Source organism: Sinohyriopsis cumingii, chromosome 13 (assembly GCF_028554795.1).
Source record: "Sinohyriopsis cumingii isolate HCF-2022 chromosome 13, ASM2855479v2, whole genome shotgun sequence".
NCBI classification, from domain to species: Eukaryota; Metazoa; Mollusca; class Bivalvia; order Unionida; family Unionidae; genus Sinohyriopsis; species Sinohyriopsis cumingii.
The window spans coordinates 42,821,821-42,841,175 of NC_142973.1; the positions used below are offsets into that span (position 1 = coordinate 42,821,821).

Here is a 19,355-nt window from a genome sequence, read left to right on the forward strand (position 1 = left end):
ACGTATGCACTTTATACAAGTAAATGTTTTTATTTATAGGTTACTGCATATGTTTTGGAAAATACGATCGAGCTTTTACGGATTAATACTTCACGACCTTTGGGAGTAAAGGATTCATCCGAGAAAACGAGTTCGTATTTTCCCATACAAATGAAGCAACCTTTTTGTTATATACTCATTTTCTTATTCTACCTAAGGCTTAAATTAAAAGAAGTACACTACAAGAATCAAAGCAACTGAGTTTCTGCTGTTTAAAAAATAAATACACAATCGTAGATTCATCAATACACAATTACAATATTAAACAGCACATCGCACCGCCCAGCTACCTTTGAATTTAGGTCGTACGCTCGACAGTAGTTTAAAAAGGAATTGTGGTTTTAGTGTACTTAAAATTGAAATTTAGAGTCATATTGTGAATGAATGCGCATTTCAGCAAACTTTCAATTTGGTCTGAAATGGATAGATTTTGTTTTTATGTTGATCCAACTCAATTCTGCTTTTCTTCTTATGATGGACTGGATTATTGTGTCAATTCACTGCAATAAGGAGAACGTGATTTCAGTTGGAAATGTACTCGAAATTGCCGTGCAGTTTCGGTGTGTATCAGATTTTGCAGGACATGTCATTCGGATTTGCAGAGCAAAGAAAGTACATATTGAGAAAATTCAGGACGCATAAATGTAAGTATATGTATTATCATTCTTATTACAAGCTAAAGAAGACATATGTTTATCCCTGTCACTTTCATATTGCAGTTGGAAGGACCCCAGCTAAGACCTGTATCATGCAATATGTCTTCTATCGCTTGCCTAACATTGTATCAAAATGGCTACACGAGTAAAATTACAAAGCAGCTGTTGTGTGACAATTCATTTAGCCAGCGGAAATAATACTTTTTCGTCGTCTTGGTTTATTGGCTCTGGGGTTCTAAGTTTCCTATCAAAACCTTCAGTTGCAGTTTTTCTCGAATCTAGTATTTTGACAGACTTGTAAAATGGTATGTCTCTGATAGATATGAAATAGCCTCAGTATGCTTTTCTACGTTATATTTTTATAGACCCTAGAGAGCACTAGTCATAGTTTGAACCATTGTATTGCAAAAATGTATGATTTAAAAAAAAACTGTTTCAATTATCAAAACGATATTTTCATTTACTGTGTCTCTCACATTTGTTGTTGACATTACGAATATCACGTTCATTCGTGTGCTTGTTTGAAAGTTTCTTTTTTACTCAGTGAACTAGTCCACATCGTTAACGTTATCATCTATACTTTCAAATGGACGAAACAGCTTGATTAGTTCATTCACTAACAAATCTAGTTAACTAAAACTAAAACGTCCAGTACATGAGTGTACATGATTTGTTTACAAAGTAGTTCCTAACACACCATACTATTTTAGGCACACGTGCCGTACACGTGCGTGCAATATCAAGGTGTTCAGTATAGTTAAAAACTGCACTATTTTGATAATATAAAGTTAACGGACATAAAAATGGGTATATAATAACAAAGTAAATTGTACAATAGAGCTAGACAGACTTCCTCGAACATTCCTTTGAGAAGTTAAGTTTCAGTTATACAGACGTAGTAAATTCGCCTTTTATAGTGTAAAATCGACATGTATTTAAGAACGTCTGGAACAATCTACGATAGTTGTAATGCAGCTATTACCTGTACAATGATAATGATGCTTACGTGTATACCGCAAGTAGTGTCATTATGGAGATTTTGGCTTCACTCCACAACAACACAAGTCACAACCTCTATCCCCCTCAAGATTTGGCAAGCAAGCAACATATAATGCGCAAAAAGTAGATGCTTAGTCCATGAAAGTGGAGATAGTTTTAGTTGACATTAATTGTCTGTAAATCCGCAACCGCACGGTTCCTTATTTGTGAGTTGTATGTGAATTTTCATCTCCGCCAGCACAACCTCGAACTTTGCCATGTTAATTAGTTTATCCTCTGTAACCACGGAATACAGGTTACTAGTCGTGCCGAGACTGATTTGTACCGCTGCAAAGCTGCTCTTAATAGACGCGTATTTGTTATTGTTATCGTATCGAAATTAAGTTTTGGCGCCACCAGATGCACCGTGTTATAATAGATATACCCCCATCAATAATTCTGATTAGTGCACCTTCGATGGTTGTCGTTGCTGTGATTCCAGCCACACCAACATCCCACAGTTGCTGCAGCGACAAGATCACAAATATCATCCACGACCAAACATGCGCGTTTGTACTTTAAAATCAATGCGTTCTCTTGGTGACTTCATCTGGCAGCTGTTTCTCTGCTTCTATTATTTTCACGTCGGTAATATTGAGAGTCCGTCATAGGTCTCCTATTAATAATACAATCGTGTAGTACAATTGCACGACTGGCAGACTCAGTCCAGACTCATCGCGCTCAGGTGCAGAATGCTAACGTACTTTTAACCAGTTCTACCTTTTTCACTGGACAATTGGCGTACAAATATAGAAAACATCTTCTCGGGGAATATTTAAATCTCAAGCGACTGTGCGTTCTGGTGGTCTGTCATCCCTTTCATAACAAAACACACCGATTACGCATTATGCCTTTTACATCAGACGATCGTCTTTGACAAATAACTGTTACTAGAATAAGTGCGTCATTGTTGAATAACAGTCGGGATCTTTTTTGTCTCAACTGAAACAATGTTTCTGACAAATATTCATTGGTGAACGTAACCGAACTAGATATATCGGTGAATACCACTTCGCCATTGTAGAAACAATCCATGAGTGTTTGACACACCTGCGATGATTTTTAAAGCTAACCTTAGGATGGTAGTGGTACATCCGGGTTATTCGAGCGGCCAATATCTACCTAACTCTTAACAAAATTAAATACCAATTCATACGATGGTTTAGTAAGCACCATTTCGAAGCAGTTATTGGTCTAGAAGTGGAGAAAAATTGTTATCGCGCCAGTTGGTCCAACACCCAGTCGGTCGATTTGCAACCTCATCAAATTATTTAATTTGAAAGGCCAAGAACACATGTTTTGGTGCAGTAAGACCATATTGAGTGCTTATTTGCCATGTAAACCAACCTGAATATTAGTTAGTCGGTGCAAATATGTGATATGTGCGAGAGAAAAACAGCGTTGACTTATTTCCCGGCCGCATAAACGATAACAAACGTGATTATGTAGCCAAAAAACGGGATAGCACAGGCATCCACAAAGCCAATTTTCTTAATACAACTTTACCATCTTCACCTCTTGCATGCCCAATTGCATCGTTGGAATTATTTTTACGAAACAAGGTGACTGTTTAGCTCCAAATATAATATTCAATCATCTCTAAAAAAACAAACATGTATGTGACTGAGCGAATTGCACACGAAAAGTTCAATGAACCACCAATCATTTGTGATCGACATTGTCCAAATCCAAAGTTAAAAGTCGGGTTGAGGGCTCTAAACACGGCAGTGAGAGAAGCAGCGTGCTACTCAAAGGAATCATGACGAATAATAAGACTTGTATACGGTCTTTAATCAGCATTATTAATTGTACCTTGACAAGAATTATTGTTGGACCAGCTGTTATCGTGTAATCATTGCTGAACCTGACGAGTCCATGAACTGTAGTGTTCATATCTACGTTGTCAAGAACTGATTCGATTTCCTTTCCATCGATGAGGTGCACTGTTAAATAATGGCATGACACCGTTGTTGACAAATCCCACTTGGGCATTGGCACCGTAGATGGCCTCGTCGTCTGTACAAGTTTCGTATTTACTTCCAAGAATGCCTCACATGGAAGGAAAAAATTAAACATGTTCTGCACTTGCAATTATATTTTAATTCATTGAATTCTTTGGTCGGGTATCTATTTACTTCGATCCACTATTACAGGTGCGCTCATGTCAAATGCAGGATCATATACATCTTTGATATGAGGCATTGTTTATACATTATTATTTTAGTCTAATATCGTTTGCGAGTCAACCGTAACCCACTTCCCATTCACTTATTTGCAATAACTGAATCTGACAATCGTTGCTGAGCGGCTTCATTAATAAAAAAAATTCTCCAACTGCAACACCGGCATTGTCTGTGTTGATGGTAGTGTAACTGGAACCTTTGGTGCTCGAGTCACAAAATCGCCGTAGTCGATCTCGAAGAGCTTGAGCCGCCTGAGATCCCAGTTGTTTCATACGATCCATAACAGTACTTTTGATTCTATGAACGACTCGCATTTCAACTTGTTTAGCGATTGCGGAAGCGCGTGAGGTCAGAGCCATAAGCACCTTTGATTCGCCTGTAAACTATCCATGAACAACGTCACCGAGGACATTTCGATAATATGTTGCGCTAACGGGTTCTCTCACGTTAACAAGGCGCATGGTTCTCAAATGCCAACGTACGACTGTCATTATATTAAATGTCAGGTCGATATCTAACTGACAGTTTTGTCATAAGTGTTTAACTGTGCCGATCAAATACGTGCCCGTCTTGATCTGCAAGAATAAAACAAATATAACGACCGATTATTATAACATGGAAGATACACAGGTGTTATGGGCGTAACTGGTATCAAATAGCTTGGTTCCACTTTCGGTGAAAACCCAAACAGTATATAACCCTGAATTGTCACGCCTGTCGTTTCAGACCTGCTAGCATAAATACCATCGACAGCATCACAAGTTAAATTGATCTGCGTCGTTAAGGTCATTTTTAAAAATGTCAGGCGCGATATTCCATACATAAAAATCGTTTATCATCAGAAACATAGTCAGGCCAACCTAAAACTGATCTTAATGACGACCGTGAAATATCAACCGAGTTGGTCTGCGAGTCCATTGAGATGGCAGAAATGTGTGTGAGCTCATTTGCATGTTCAGAAATTTTAGAGTCTTTGCCAGTCACCAATGTGATTCTTCGTCGAATTTCTTCACTAATCCATTCAATGTCGTACGCACCGGCATTAAGTTAAATATTATTCCAAGGGCGCCAGTGTCTGCTGAGAATAGAAATGAGTTACTCACTGGTAGACCAACACACGGTTGTGATCGGATATTAAACCAACTGTAATACACTCGCAACGATGCTTGTACGATCTCAAATGCGCGTGATTCACCACGGTCACAGGTGCATAAAATGTCCCACTGAATTCTGGTTTCTTTGATGAGATTTTGATCAGCGAGGTAATGCTCTGGGTTGTATTGTATTTAAAACAATCTATTGCATGACAGCATATATTTCACGAAGCACACACAGCGTCGCGATTATTTCATAACTCATCTTAGATATACGAACTTGGTTCGCCTTACACATCATTAATATCATTAATATCTCCAGCAAGTTCATGCATCAGAGCACGATATGTATTTCTTTCTGTCCATGGCATCATTGGTGACCAGTCGCTGCCAATTCGACATGACCTCAATACTGACTTCAGGTGGATTGCTGCCCGCACGAATTGATCCCACAAGTGTTTCCAATCAAACCGCGAGGTCGTCAGGGTCACACAGCCCACCATGGTCTTCTCCTTTCCTTTTTTATCAGCCGTTGCGTTTCTTGTTGTAGCATAAAATACCTCTGCATACCTCTTCCAGTATGAGTGAATGTGTTTGTTGTTGTGCTCGTGTACCATCGCCATATCTTTTCTTCTTCTTTTGTGAGAAATCTAGATTCAGGAAGTGCAGATGTGGATGGAGGAGCAGGTACTATTACTTTGTCGCATCTGCTGTTGCTGATACCACCTCGTTTGTTCTTCTTCAAACTGTTAGGGTACAAAAGGTCTTTTTGGGTGGTTTTCATTTTGTCACCGTTACAATCACTCGGAGAGAAGATTGTTTGGTATATTTATGCACCTGGAGAATTAGAAGGTGGTCAACGTCGTGCTGCTGACTCAACACGTTACCGTTTGGGACCGTCACCGGGTGGACCAAAACCACCAAGTTGAATATTTGTGAGAGAGGAATTGCAAGCTGTTCCTACGAATACGGAACTACCACTAATATATTGTTTTAACAAGTTCACGTGTCAGTCGTAAAGTGATTCACATCATGATGGCCAAACGCATAGGTGGTGATTCTTTCGGTGTGTATCCATCGCTTGGTATTAAGCAGTAACAAAGTCACTTTATTGCATCGGTAAAAACCCATGCGATGTGTCTGACATTGTATCATATTTGTCATGTATGCTAATTCAAGTCGGTCTCAAAAATATTCCACGTAAGGTTCGTGTTTAAAATCTTTCTGCACAATAACCGTGGAACACCTTTTTCTCTCTTTTTATTTTCATAGGCCTGTAGTCTGCTATAATCGAGTACATTTTAGGTCACAGTCATACAAACTTTTCGATTGGTTTACCCGAACACTCATCCTTGAACTTACCAACTTGTATTGGTGTTACTAAACAAATGATGTTCTTTCGGATAATCGTTGGCATAAAATTCATTGATCAAACACGGTTGTGCCATGTCGAAGTACAGACGCTTGGTTGTGATATGCATCAGCAGAGAGTCAGTGACAGGGTACAGTAACTTGACTCGATCCTGACAAAACGGTTTGAGCTTGCCATAGTAAAACTAGTATATTAGCAGCTTCGAAAAGTCCAAAATGGACGAATAAATATAGATTGGTTGTGTCAGTACAAGTTTCGAACTTTTACTGTGAACGACAACAGATCCACCATCAAAGATCTAAGAGATTCAAAGGATGGGTCAGCGATGAGTCTTCGAAGTTTGTCTTGTTCAGTATCACGGACAATGTCGACTAGGATTAATTTGTGCAGACTCTCCATGGTTTTTACGAACACAGAACTATTGAAAAACTTTAAAAGGTCCTTCTCATATTCATTTATATCCTTTATTCTCAGATCCGTATTCATCTTGATAAATGGGGCGGTCCATGCTTGCTGGCGAAATTCAAGAACTCGATCGATGCACCTTGGTCACACGCAAACCCAATCGCAGATACAGCTGGAGGTTTCACATGTGTAATACATAATTGTGTTTGATCCTAATACTATGTACTAGCTTGGTGCATTCTTCAATGATTGAGTACTGATACGGGTAAAACCCACGTACCAGGCACTGACACGATCCTGGTGCAAGCAAACAATCACTATGCACATCATGCAAATGTTCAGGACAGTCTAGATCAACTTCCAGGAATTATCCGTAGTCACTGTTGATAAAGTGATCGTTTATATATTTTTGCACCTCAACGTATCTAGGATCAGTCCACCGAAACCCACCAACCGGTACCGGTTGTATCATTGCTGATCCATAAAGGTTACTAATATTTAAAAATATTATGTGACTGTTAGGGGAAGCAGGGCCATACTCGTATACGTTTGCGTTGTTGAATCGTGCATATATGTGACTCACCACAGAAATCCAGCCATGAAGTGATCATTCAATATCGGTAAGCAATTCCAACTCGATTTTGGTTTTCGACAATAATGCACTCCAAACCATTCCCGGTGACTAGAAGTAATGTGGAGGATCAAGCTTGTACACGCCATGGCAGTGTCATGACATTTCTCAAACAGATCAGCAAGCAACAAAACATCAGTGCGCAAATACAGAACGTGAAAGTGACCCATGTTTTTGCAACCAAACGCAGACCAAAAATAATTTTGCGTGCTCGTATTATTATTTTCTGAGATGCATTGTTATCCAATGGCTTATAAAGCGATTCGATTAGCAGCAACTGTGTTTCAGCAAATTTGTCCCAGTTACTCATGTACTCGTATGAATAAACGCCTTTTCTCGTTAACATTTTCGTGTTAGTTGGATAGCATCGACGAGTGATTGAAAAGTTGTTCACTACCTTGTCCAAGGACGAATTTATAAACAGCAATGAATGCATGAACTGTAATTGTCCGAGACTAAATGTCACGTATTTTTCCATGTTGTTGGTGATCACGTTTATTGCCGAATTGTATGCCGTGACTACTGCTTGCATTATTAGGTGGCCATCACACCTACGAAAGTTATGAAACATTACACTGCCTTTTGTTTGTTGGGATAAATTCTCAACTGTAGATTGCATGCGTTGTGTACGGCTCCTCTGGCTTTGAACCAGAACATCCAGTGAAACAGCATCGCCCTTTGCTACAGGTACAATCACAGATTCAGCATGTAGTGGTTGCGAAAAACTCACGAATGACATTACGAGTCATAATCAGCTTAGCGGGTGAATAGATCTGCTATCGAATCGATTTCGGTGTAACCTCGAGCTATTATAGAAACGCCTCAACCGAGTCCTTGCCACGATACAATATTGGTGGTTCAGTTTGCTCGTCTCACCTATCTATTGTGTAACAAAATACGCATGGCTTTGATCAGTGACTTGTGTTATTTTATAGACGATGGACACGTCCCTGTAAGCACTAGCGTCTTCGACAGTTGAACTTACTACTAGAACGTTGAGACATTCAAAGTCAGTGTAGATGATATAAGAGATTTGGATCTTTCGTTGCATCGCAGTGAATTTGAGAATGTCTGTGCCTGCCTCTGGCATTATTTTTCACTGAGTTTTTTTTTATACTAAGCCCGTCACAGTAAAAATCATGATCGGCGAACAGTTGTTGGGTATTAAATAAATGCATGCAACGTCTACATGGATATTTCTTAACCTTTCGCTAACTGCGTCGGTTAAGCAACCGAACAATATTCGTAATCCGCACGTAGTGTGATACCGACTCTGGTTCTTTTATTCTTTTATTTCATTCAACAGCAACAAAGCAGTCTGGATTGGATCATTGTTGCGACTTAGAGGCATAACCAGATGTGCATTAAGGACAATATCTGCGTTTACTCCTGAGGTATCAGTGTTGAAAAACCGATATGATTCCAGGAATCATATTTATTAACAGCTGTTGAGTGACATCGCCTGGTTTGTATTTGGGTTGAATAATTGCCACGTGGTTTATTAACTCATCATTACGCGTATGAAATTTGAATTCATGTACTTGTGATTGCTGTGCTCGATCACGAACATACTCTGCAGCTTTGGTAGCAATAGCAGATGCAAGACGTTTTAGTTCATCCTTAATAAGACGACGGTTTGCATTCTCAATACAACGAGATGTTTTGTTCAAATGCGTTTACTATCTGAAATATTTCAGCTTTTCTTGCACGTCTTGGTATTTCTATATTACTCACATATGCAATGATTTTTAGTTGTTTTACTAATGCTTTTGTATTACGAACCAGTGGTGGATTAGTGATACATTCAATGAAGGTATGGATCTCAATAATTTATATATATATCATCTTTTCGCCAATGTCATTTTATTATATTGTTTGTGCGATTTGCTTATGCTTATATAACTGAAAACTGTCTCTGATTACTATATCCGTCAAGAACTTGTAGTTTTGTATTGTACCAGGATCAGAAACTGCAATTGCTTTGATCCTAGTTATTATGTCATTTATTTATGTATCTGTCTGTACACACAGCTGTTTGTCAATCACAGGTGTCTTTGCATCCCAGGTGTTTGTGTTTTACAAACCTTGTAATGTTCACGAACAGATCCACACGAAGCCGTACTTTTTGAATTAGTTCTTTGAAATTTTGCCTCACGACTAATTGTAGCATGTAAGGTTTTTACAGTCAATTAATGTGCGCAATTAAAATCAGTTTCAGATGTGAGTAAAAGATTGTGCGTGCCACGTACCCATTACTGAAGTTGACTTTACAATCATCAAATTTGACATTCATTTTTCAGATTCTTTTTCAGCTAAGCTAGGTCGTCTACCTAGGATTTAACAAGAATATTTTAGTCTGAAACTTGGATTTGAACCAGCGATCTTCTAACCTGCGATCTTCTAACCAGCGATCTTCTAACCTGCGATCTTCTGTCTTGTAGTACGGCGCGTTAGTTGTCACGGCTATAGCCTGTGTTGAAAGAGTGAATGAAAACCACGTATTTGAAGTTAAGAAATTGTTTGGAAAACATATGATGGGCACATCCCTTTATGAGCTAGTATCGAAAATAATCTATTACTAGTTACGCTTCGTGTAATGGTAAGCACAAATAGTAATTAGAGGCCGACCGGATATTTTCAGCTCTTACACTTGAAATATTTCAGTTTTTTTTTCTCGATGTTAGCAGATCAGTTCTAACCCGGTGCAGATTAAATCAAAATATGTTATCTCTCCTTGAATTGAAAGGCACATAAGATCGACCATTGCGATAAAATCTACGTAAGTCGTGAATGATATAATCACACAGCTAGTTATATAGCCTGGGGAAGTTGTTTTTTGTTGTTGAGTTTAATTATAGTGGCAAGTGCACAATTGTGCATGTGTCACTTTTTCTGACTGCACCGCAGCCTGCTAGTTGTTCCTGGGGAAGGGATTGATGCCACCTCCCCCAGGCTTTTATGGGTTCAAGGAACCCTGATAGTTTGTCCTCAATATGTGGGTCCATAAAGGTCCCTTACAGTTGAAAAGTTGGCTGTCATTAGTGGGAAGGAGAGCTCGGGAACGGTCCTGGTTGCTTCACATCGCTGGTTTCTTGTTGCATTTGCCTGGTGTTTCTTGCGTTTTTTTGTGTTTTTTTTTTTTCTCAAAATGTTCTATATAGGGGTGTGTTCTATGCTGCTTATAGAGGTTGTTAGTATAAATAATGCATAAAGAGAGATTTTCAAGGTTATTATGTATTACTAGTCGAGGTGCTTAGGGTGTGATTCCTACGTTATGTTATTTATAAGTTTTTAGATATTGCCTCTTTAAGTTATTTATTTATTAATGTTTTTAGAGATTGAATGTTATTTATACTTTATTTAGCAAGAGACCGGAGTCCTAGCCGATTACACGGTTCGTTAAAGACATTTAGGACCGGAGTCCTAGCTGATTACTCGGTTCGTTAAGGACATCTAGGACATCCGATTTTGCGGTTTCCTAAGTTTTTGATAGGTGCTTCGTAAGTGAATTATTTATTAATATTTTTATAAAATTGAATGATATGTTATGGTTTTTATGTGGGGGGCTTCTAAATTTATTTAGCTAGTTACTGGGTCTTTTGGTTTTGTGGGGATAGTAATTATATTTTGTTCTTAATTCCAGCTGAGTCTATGAATTTATTTATATTTTTATATGCTGATTGTTTATTTTTATTAGAGTCCATAAGTAACTCTCGGTATGTGTGTGGTGATCCAATCTCTTTTTGGTTTTTGATAAAGAGTTTCCTAGCGGGTTGATATTTTGGGCATATATTGAATACGTGGTGTAGATCTTCGGTGGTGTGGCAGTTAAAGCAGTTAATGGTTGCTGGTTTGGGTCCTATAAACCTTCCAAAACTGCTTGCTAGTTTAGTTTTTCCAGTTATTATCCTGTTTATGGTTTTCTGTTCTAAATAGGTACCCTTAGGTAGCTGTATGTTCCTATCTACGTTTTTTTGGGTTTCATGGTGCTTTTTACCTTTTGTGGGGGAGTTCCAAAATTCTTGCCATGTTTGGTCTATATATGTTTGTGCGAAGTTTATTGATTCTGTAGAGCTATAGTTAAGCTTGACAGAGTTTTGATCTCCTAGTTTGGTTTTTGCAACTTTGTCTGCTGTTTCGTTGCCAGAGATTCCAATGTGCGACGGTATCCACATGAGCTCGACTAATTGATGTGCTGTGGTGATATCGTCGATTAATTGGCATGCTCTGTCGAGGAATTGTTCCCTAGAGTGTGTATTGCGATTTTGGATCGATTTGATAACGCTTAGGGAATCGCTTATAATGACTGCTTTAGGTATTTGGTTGTCTTTGATCCATTGTAGTGATTCAAGTATAGCCCAGAATTCAGTGGTGTAAATGGAGCAATAGTCAGGTAATCTGGATCCCGTTTGTATATTGAATTCAGGGATGACTATTGCTGCTGCTGTTCTTGGTGGGTTGTTTGCTTTTGATCCATCGGTATATATTTTAACATAGTCCGGGTATTTTTGGTTGATTTCGTTTACCAGTACAGGTTTTAGCAAGTTTTCTTGTCCTTCTCTATTGCCTAATTTGGTAGCTTCAATGTTAATCCTTGGTGGTTTTTGTAACCATGGTGATTTGTTCTGGTCTGTATTGTTTGTTACCTGTATTTTTTAGTAGAGGTATCTTTTCTCTTAGTTCAAGGATTACTTTGCCACTTGGTGTGGTGGGTATGATTTTGGGTTTGAAGACAACTTTACACTTATTTATAGCTATTTTGGTGGGATGGTTGTCTGGGTGGGTATCTAATCGAATGGAGTATCGGAGGAGCAGTTCTTGCCTACGTAATTTTAAGGGTAGTTCTCCTGTTAGTGTTTGTAGTTCTTCTAATGATGTTGAGGGGAGTGTTCCTGTGCATAATAGTACGGTTTTTCTCTGGATAGTGTCAAGTTTTTATAGTACAGGTTGCTTAGCCGAGTTATATGCTTGGTAACCGTAATCCAGTTTTGATCTAATTAGGCTTTTATATATCGTGAGGAGGGTTTCCTGGTTGGATCCCCAGTCAATCCCTGTGATGTTCCTGAGTAAATTGAGATCTTTGTTACAATTCTGGGTGAGTTGTTCAATGTGCTGTTTCCATGTGAGGTGGTTGTGAAAGAACATTCCTAGGAATTTTACTACTGTTACGTATTTGATGAGATATTTTGAAACCCCATTTGTTCGCCCATCTCCATATGTTGTCTAGGCTCTGCTTGATTTCTTTAACTACTGTTTTATTGGCAGGATTTCCATTCCTCCATATGCCACTATCATCTGCAAATTGTGACAAGTTTATTTTTGTGGAGGCTGCATTGAGGTCAAGGTCGTTTATCATTAGGTTAAATAGTAGGGGACATATTACACTGCCTTGCGGTGTTACCTTTTCAAGTGAAAATTCTTCCGAATGGGTGTTGCCTATGCTTGTGGTAATTTTCCGGCCAGTGAGGAAATCGCCAATCCAGTTGAACAAGCGTCCAGTTATTCCAAATTGGTTTAATTTGGCCATTAGTCCATTGGCCCATGCTAGGTCGAACGCTTTTTCTAGGTCTAGAAAAACCGCTATGAGGTTGCGATCGGTTTTCCTATGTGCGTTAAAAGCGAGTTTGATGTCTGTTTCCCATCTGAGAAGTTGGTCAGTGGTGGACCGTTTGTTCCGAAAGCCACATTGATTTATGGAGAGTAGGTTATTGGTTTCTAGGTGGTGTTTTAACCTCTTTGCGATTATTGTCTCAATTATTTTGCAAATATTGTTTGTAAGGGAGATGGGTCGGTAGGAATTTATGTTGTTGGGATCTTTACCTAGTTTGGGGACTGGTATTACTATGGCCTGTTTCCATTTGGCGAGTAGTTGGCCTTTATCCCATATCCTATTAAAGAGTTTGATTGTGGCTATTGTTATATCGATAGGTAGTTTTTTGTAGATAATGTAACTTAACTGATCCTTACCAGGGGATGTTTCGTTTTTGGATCGTAGGGCTATCTCCCATTCATGTAATGTGATGTCGCTATTTAGGTGAGATTCTTTTGTTCCTTGGTCTTGAAACATTTGAGGTTGGGTTTCCTCCATTAGTTTTTTGTGTTCTTGAAAGTTTGTGGTGTGGTTATTGTTTCTACTCATGTTCGAAAAATGCTTCGCTAGGAGGTCTGCCTTATCTTTATTTGTTATGGTATTTTTAATTTTTGGGGCTGAGGTAGTTGCTTTCCGTTTTATGGCTTTTATCTTGTCCCATATTTGTTTTGAGTTTGATTTTAGACTCAGTTTAGAGCAAAAGGTTTGCCATAGATTAATTTTAGCAGTGTTGCTGGAAGTAGCTAGAATTTTTGGTGCGTTTATATTTATTTAAGGCCCTTTTTTGTCTTTATGTGATTTAGTGCACTGTTTAGTCCACCATGGTACAGGGTTTGGGGAAGTAGAGATGCATAATGATACAGTATCAAAAACGTGGATGTGTTTTGACTACTTTTGTGGATTAAGTGTTTACTGGTTGGCACTGTATGTTGGCTGCTTGCCAAATCATGGGGGTTAGAAGTTGTGACTTGTCTTGGGGTGCCAGGGAGAAGGTAAAGCCAATGGCCAAATAATGACACTACTCCGCTTTTACCGATGTTATGCATTGTGGTTAGAACAATAAATACTTTTTGGGGTGTGACAGGCGACTCTATGACGGTATTTTTTTAAATAAATAAAACATTTTGTTTGTTTTTCAGTCCTTCATCTTCCTCATTTGCTGATTGATAAATCCACGGACAAGACCGATAACAAAACAAGCTCAGTTGACTTGTCATCGAACATATTTTTTTGTAAAAAAAATATTACACAATTCTTTCCTGTAAGGGTTAATTCATTATCGCCATGATCTTGACTTTTCTAATTCTTATTTTAATTGCTAATATACATTAATAAAGTGTTTGTCCTCTTTAAAATAGACACACTATATGGACGGGGAGGGGCAGAAGGAGCTCGGCGGTAGACGGACAGAGGAGACACACACGCATCGTTAATTGAGATTATTTTACGCAAAACGTATAAATATATGTAGCATTTATATAATGTATAAGTTATTTTATATCATTACTTGTGAAAAAGTATGTGCCTTTACACTTTTGTGGAAAATATCACGAAAAGGATGTTTGCAAAAGCTTCAAATAAAATTAAACATATATCTGCACATTATTTTGCTGGATTGTATAAATTTTCAACGGCTACATTGCATTTTTACACGCTTGATCAACTGGATCGAAGTGAAAATCACAGACGCTTGTATCTACGTTGTGTCGGTATCTGTTAAAATATAGATACATAAGCCCGGCCGAGTAAAAGAAATAAAACTTTGGTGATTAGCATAGTGTGTGTGTGTGTGTGTGTGTGTGTGTGTTACCGGTTCAGTGGACTTTCCACCGGAACTCTCTAGAATCTTGCTCTCTCTAGTCACGATGTCTACAGCGTCGTCAATAACAGCACTCAAGACTTCCATGCAAGAATCTGATTTCTTTGTTGAAACTAAAAAAAAAAAATGTTTACAAATTAGTACAGAGATACGCTAATCTCGTCCTGAATGAAAACAACACTACGTCAAAGACATAGTCCTGTTCTAAGAATTCGTTTGTTAGGAATGGATGTAATGTTTTCGCTCAAAACTCTTTTGTTAGTAATATATTTTCACTCAAACTCATTTATTAGAAATGCATGTAATGTTCTCACTCAAGCGACGATCTCCATTTGGAAGATACATTACACTGGAGAAAACCATTCAGCACAGAAGATGTGATGCAAAATAACTAAAATAGCCTTCGAGATATTTAATCACACGGTTTTCAGTAATTCTTGCTTTCCATCTTGAAAGCCAAGAGAGACTTCATGAAATCAGACGTAAATTATATCTCACTTCAGCACATTTGACGTTTCGGGACTTGGGTCCTATCTGAATTTTCAGACGAGAGTCATAGATTTCGGACCTAGCGAATATTTTCTAATCAGACATAAAATTTGATCATAATCTTTGGGCCTGAAAATTATATCAGTTAAAAAGATCGCACATTAATGAAACACTAAACTAATTTAGTGACTCGTTTGATAAAAGAAGTGAAGTATTAAAAAAGATTATTGTGGGAAGCATAACAAGAGGATATTATGGATAACATTTTTATATTTCAAATTAAGTGGGAATATTTAACAAGTGTAGAGTGGTGAGTAGTAATAAATACCTTGAAGGCAAGTAAAGCTCAGTTTCGCGAGAACCTCTTCTAGCTTCCATATACTCTGAAACATTGCATGTCTGTCCATTCTTCTTTGCCCTAAAAAAGAAGATATTTCGTCTGGTACCAATGGACATGTTTGGGGTTTGTCAAAAATGAACATTTATCGTCTGATAACAGTGGAGAAGTTTGGGGTTTGTGTGAAACGAAGATTTTGTTGTCTGATAAAAATGGACAAGTTTGGTGTCTGTGTGAAATGACCTAAAGAGGAATCGTATTACTAAAAAGTGTAGTACGGCGCAACGACAAAAAGCCTACATTCATATTTGGACTACAACTCTTGAGGGGATCCGACTTCATTAGATTGGCATGGATAACCTATAACTTGCCACATCTTTAAAAAAATCAAAATAAAAAACAATGTCTTGCACTCAGATTCAAAACTAAAACTAAATCTCATCTTCATAATCTGTTCTCTGATTGCTTAACGTCAAACCATTGACTAATCATCTGTCATATTTTTAGTCTGCGCTTATTTGCGTCTGTGAGTGTGTATATGTATGTGTGACGCGCGGACATTATCGAAAACACCTGAATAGTTCTAGTCTGGGAGTGGTATACGGAACTACTGACTGATCATCCGTATCCAAAACAGCCAATAGAACTAAGGTCAACGCTTACATTTAATGACAGATACCACTGATCTTCATGGTTGAAATTAAAGGATGGCGAATGTGACTGCACATGCTTTATGTTAGACATAGCACTGAGACTTATATTGGTGAAAATGGGATCCGATCAAGCACGGAAGATAACATGAGTGTGTAATGGGGAGAAAGCGAAGCTGCTGAAAATCGTACATTTTCTTCTTGACCAGATTCTAAAGTCCCCGGATGCTAGTTTTTTGGCCAGGCGTTTCGCATACAGTTCTTCTCTTTTCCTCTGTTCGTCTCTTGATTGCATCTTCAGCTTACACAGTTTTGCTGCAATATAGATATATTTAAAATACTGACATATTTGCTGGCTATAAAGATATCAGTGAAACGAATAGTCTCTTATTAAAATGATGAGAAAAATGGGATTTATGTTCCAGCACAATGCATTGCATCTAGAACATTTCCAACAGTGATGGTTGTAATAAGACGATAAACGTTTTATTTTACATTTATAATGTAACATTAATTTAATATTTTTCAAGTAAATTTAATTTTTGCCTTAATAAAAGAAGGTTATGCCCCGAAGCTTGATGAAAGCAATGCAATTATATTTGGGGCAAATTCGATCTTCTACTACATACTACTAATAAAGAAAATCAATATAATTTTGGATGTATTCTGTATATCTCTCGTCCCTCGATACAATATGGTTAAATCCAGATGTGGTAGCCATCCTGTAATAAACACATTTCTAAAAGACTTTTGATTTCTGGGACTAAATATAAATTATAAGACTGGATTTTTTTTAGATGAGAGATCTGTTTTATTTTTTAACAAATACCGTCAAAGAACGCTCATTTAGCATTTTTAGGCACTTTTCATCTCTCATTTATTTACAAAAATAGACAGCAGAAAAATGATTTGTCCCACAGACCGACGGTAGACATTACAGACGTAAACTAAATATTATTTTGCAATTTCACATCTATTGATCTTAACCTATGATCTGTCCATCGCAAACTCAAAAGGGACGTGCCTGTCTTTAAATGTAATGCAGCTACGAAGGTGAAACAAAAGTGTGTGCGGAACTTGAAGAAAGTAGACTTATGAGGAACCCAATATGACAATTTAAATCCTGTGACCTTCATCCTTGACCCCTGGGCAAATAATCAATAGGAAGGTGTCTCTGCTAAATTGCAAACCACCTATGAAATTTTTACCAAAACTGAATCCACGAAACTTAACTTATAGAGCGGAAACAAAAGAAAGGTACAATGTCGGTTCTAGTGACATTGACCTTTCACCCTTCGGCCTCGGAATTAATACAGCGCTGTACATGCCCAAGTGTGAAGCCTACATTTAAAGTTTGATGAAAATTAGGCCAGTGAAACATACTTGTCATGTAAAAAAACATATTATCAGCTTTAATGACTTTGACCTTCGATGTCGTAGCGCCAGAATCGATTGGTTTCTGGCTATACCCATGAATTAGACACGAGGTTTCAGAATAAAAAGATCACTGCAGTCTAAGGTTTTATTGTAGAAACCATTTTATCTACAGACTTAAGGACCGATAGACGGACATCGCTATTGTTATATCCCACCATCACCCCCGCACCCTCGATCTGGAAGATTAAAAGGGTCCGCCACCTCCCTTTATACTGAGTAATATCCTTTAAACTGCAATTCCTATACATCTATTTCCCCGCATTATTTGGGTGTAAAATCTATGTTCTCGTTGTTAAGGAACGAGAAAAAACAAGTCTTTTGTCTCACCCCCACCCAAGCATTCAGCCAAGAATTATTTGCCAGTTCCTAACATATGTGAATCCTCCCAAACTAACACCAACCTTCCAGTCTTGCCCGCTGCAAAGCTATCATTCGTTCCCGCCTTTCGATGTTTCGCAAACGTGTTTCTTCCTCTCTCTGAAGCATTTTAGCTTCGTTCTGGATTTTTTCACATTGCATCCTCTTCCGAAGATTCCACATTTCCGTTACCTATTTAATATAATAAAAAAGTAAAAGACAATGTCCTTCCAGAGAAAATCCAGTGGAAACAAATGAAACAGGAAGTGTTTCTTATGAACAGGGTCCCAGACCTAACCCTCTTGATGTGGGATTCACAAACACAGTTGTCTTAAATGTTTCTTTGCAATTATTAGAACACATTGTGCATTGCATTAGTTGTTGTGGATTTAACGCCATATTCAGCACATGGCTGCCAATTTAACTGGTGGATGAAGAACCCGTGAAAACCCCGGTAAGAACCACCGACTCACAGGAAGCTACTGGCAAGCTTTCTCACATACTCACGTTGACCAAGCCTGAGACTCGAACGCACGCGGACAGAGGTGATATGGCAGTCACTGGCAAATGCGAGCGCTTTAGAATATTCGGATCCCTGGGGCCCCCTGTACATCGCTGGATTTTTTAAATTATCAGAGTACCGAAGCCAAAGAGTTTCGTGAAAAGATCGCGCTTGCAAAAATAAATAATTTATTCTTCCACTGATCAGAGCTATCCCACTGGCTGAAGGGGTGATTGTAATAGGCTGGTTGAGCCTTGACGAACTTAAGATACTAATTCGGTTCTATTAGTAAGACCATGGAAACGCCGTTACATTCAACATTCAATGACTTTCAATTTCTGAATGCTTCTGATCAAACTTATATTTCTCAGTATAGACTCATCCTTAATGCTAGCTTGTGTGGAGATGGCCATATGCTCCGCGTTTCTTTTTTTAAATTCATATGTGTTTGAAAGACGTGTTCGATTCAGCACCTAAAGAACCATGTGCCAAGTCTGTAAAAGGACTAAAATTCCGTCAATAAAATAGTGTCTCTCTTGTATAATTTCACATATTACCATGTATAAAAAGATTATTTTTTACATGAATGTTATTTTTCATTATCAACTAACCATGACCAGCCAAACCCCCATATATAATCTATTTTATATTCACTCACTTCTAGACTGGTTCCCATTCTTCCATATAATTAATACAATGATTCCCGAAGGACAACTTGATTTTCTCTCTGGCGCGAATCAAAATCTTTAAGCATTA

The 19,355-nt window shown here is 38.1% G+C and overlaps 1 protein-coding gene across 2 annotated transcripts in view; it reads right to left on the reverse strand.

Moving 5' to 3' along the window:
* Positions 1–19,355, reverse strand: part of LOC149785301 (uncharacterized) — a 56,361-nt gene that overhangs the window by 19,912 nt on the left and 17,094 nt on the right. For both annotated transcript variants that reach the window (XM_089979185.1, XM_089979184.1), the window contains exons 6-9: positions 18,142–18,289; positions 16,496–16,618; positions 15,645–15,734; positions 14,819–14,940 (exon numbers count right to left, since the gene is read on the reverse strand). In XM_089979185.1, the coding sequence (XP_089835311.1) occupies positions 14,819–14,940; positions 15,645–15,734; positions 16,496–16,618; positions 18,142–18,289 (483 nt within the window). The remainder of the gene's footprint in view (positions 1–14,818; positions 14,941–15,644; positions 15,735–16,495; positions 16,619–18,141; positions 18,290–19,355) is intronic.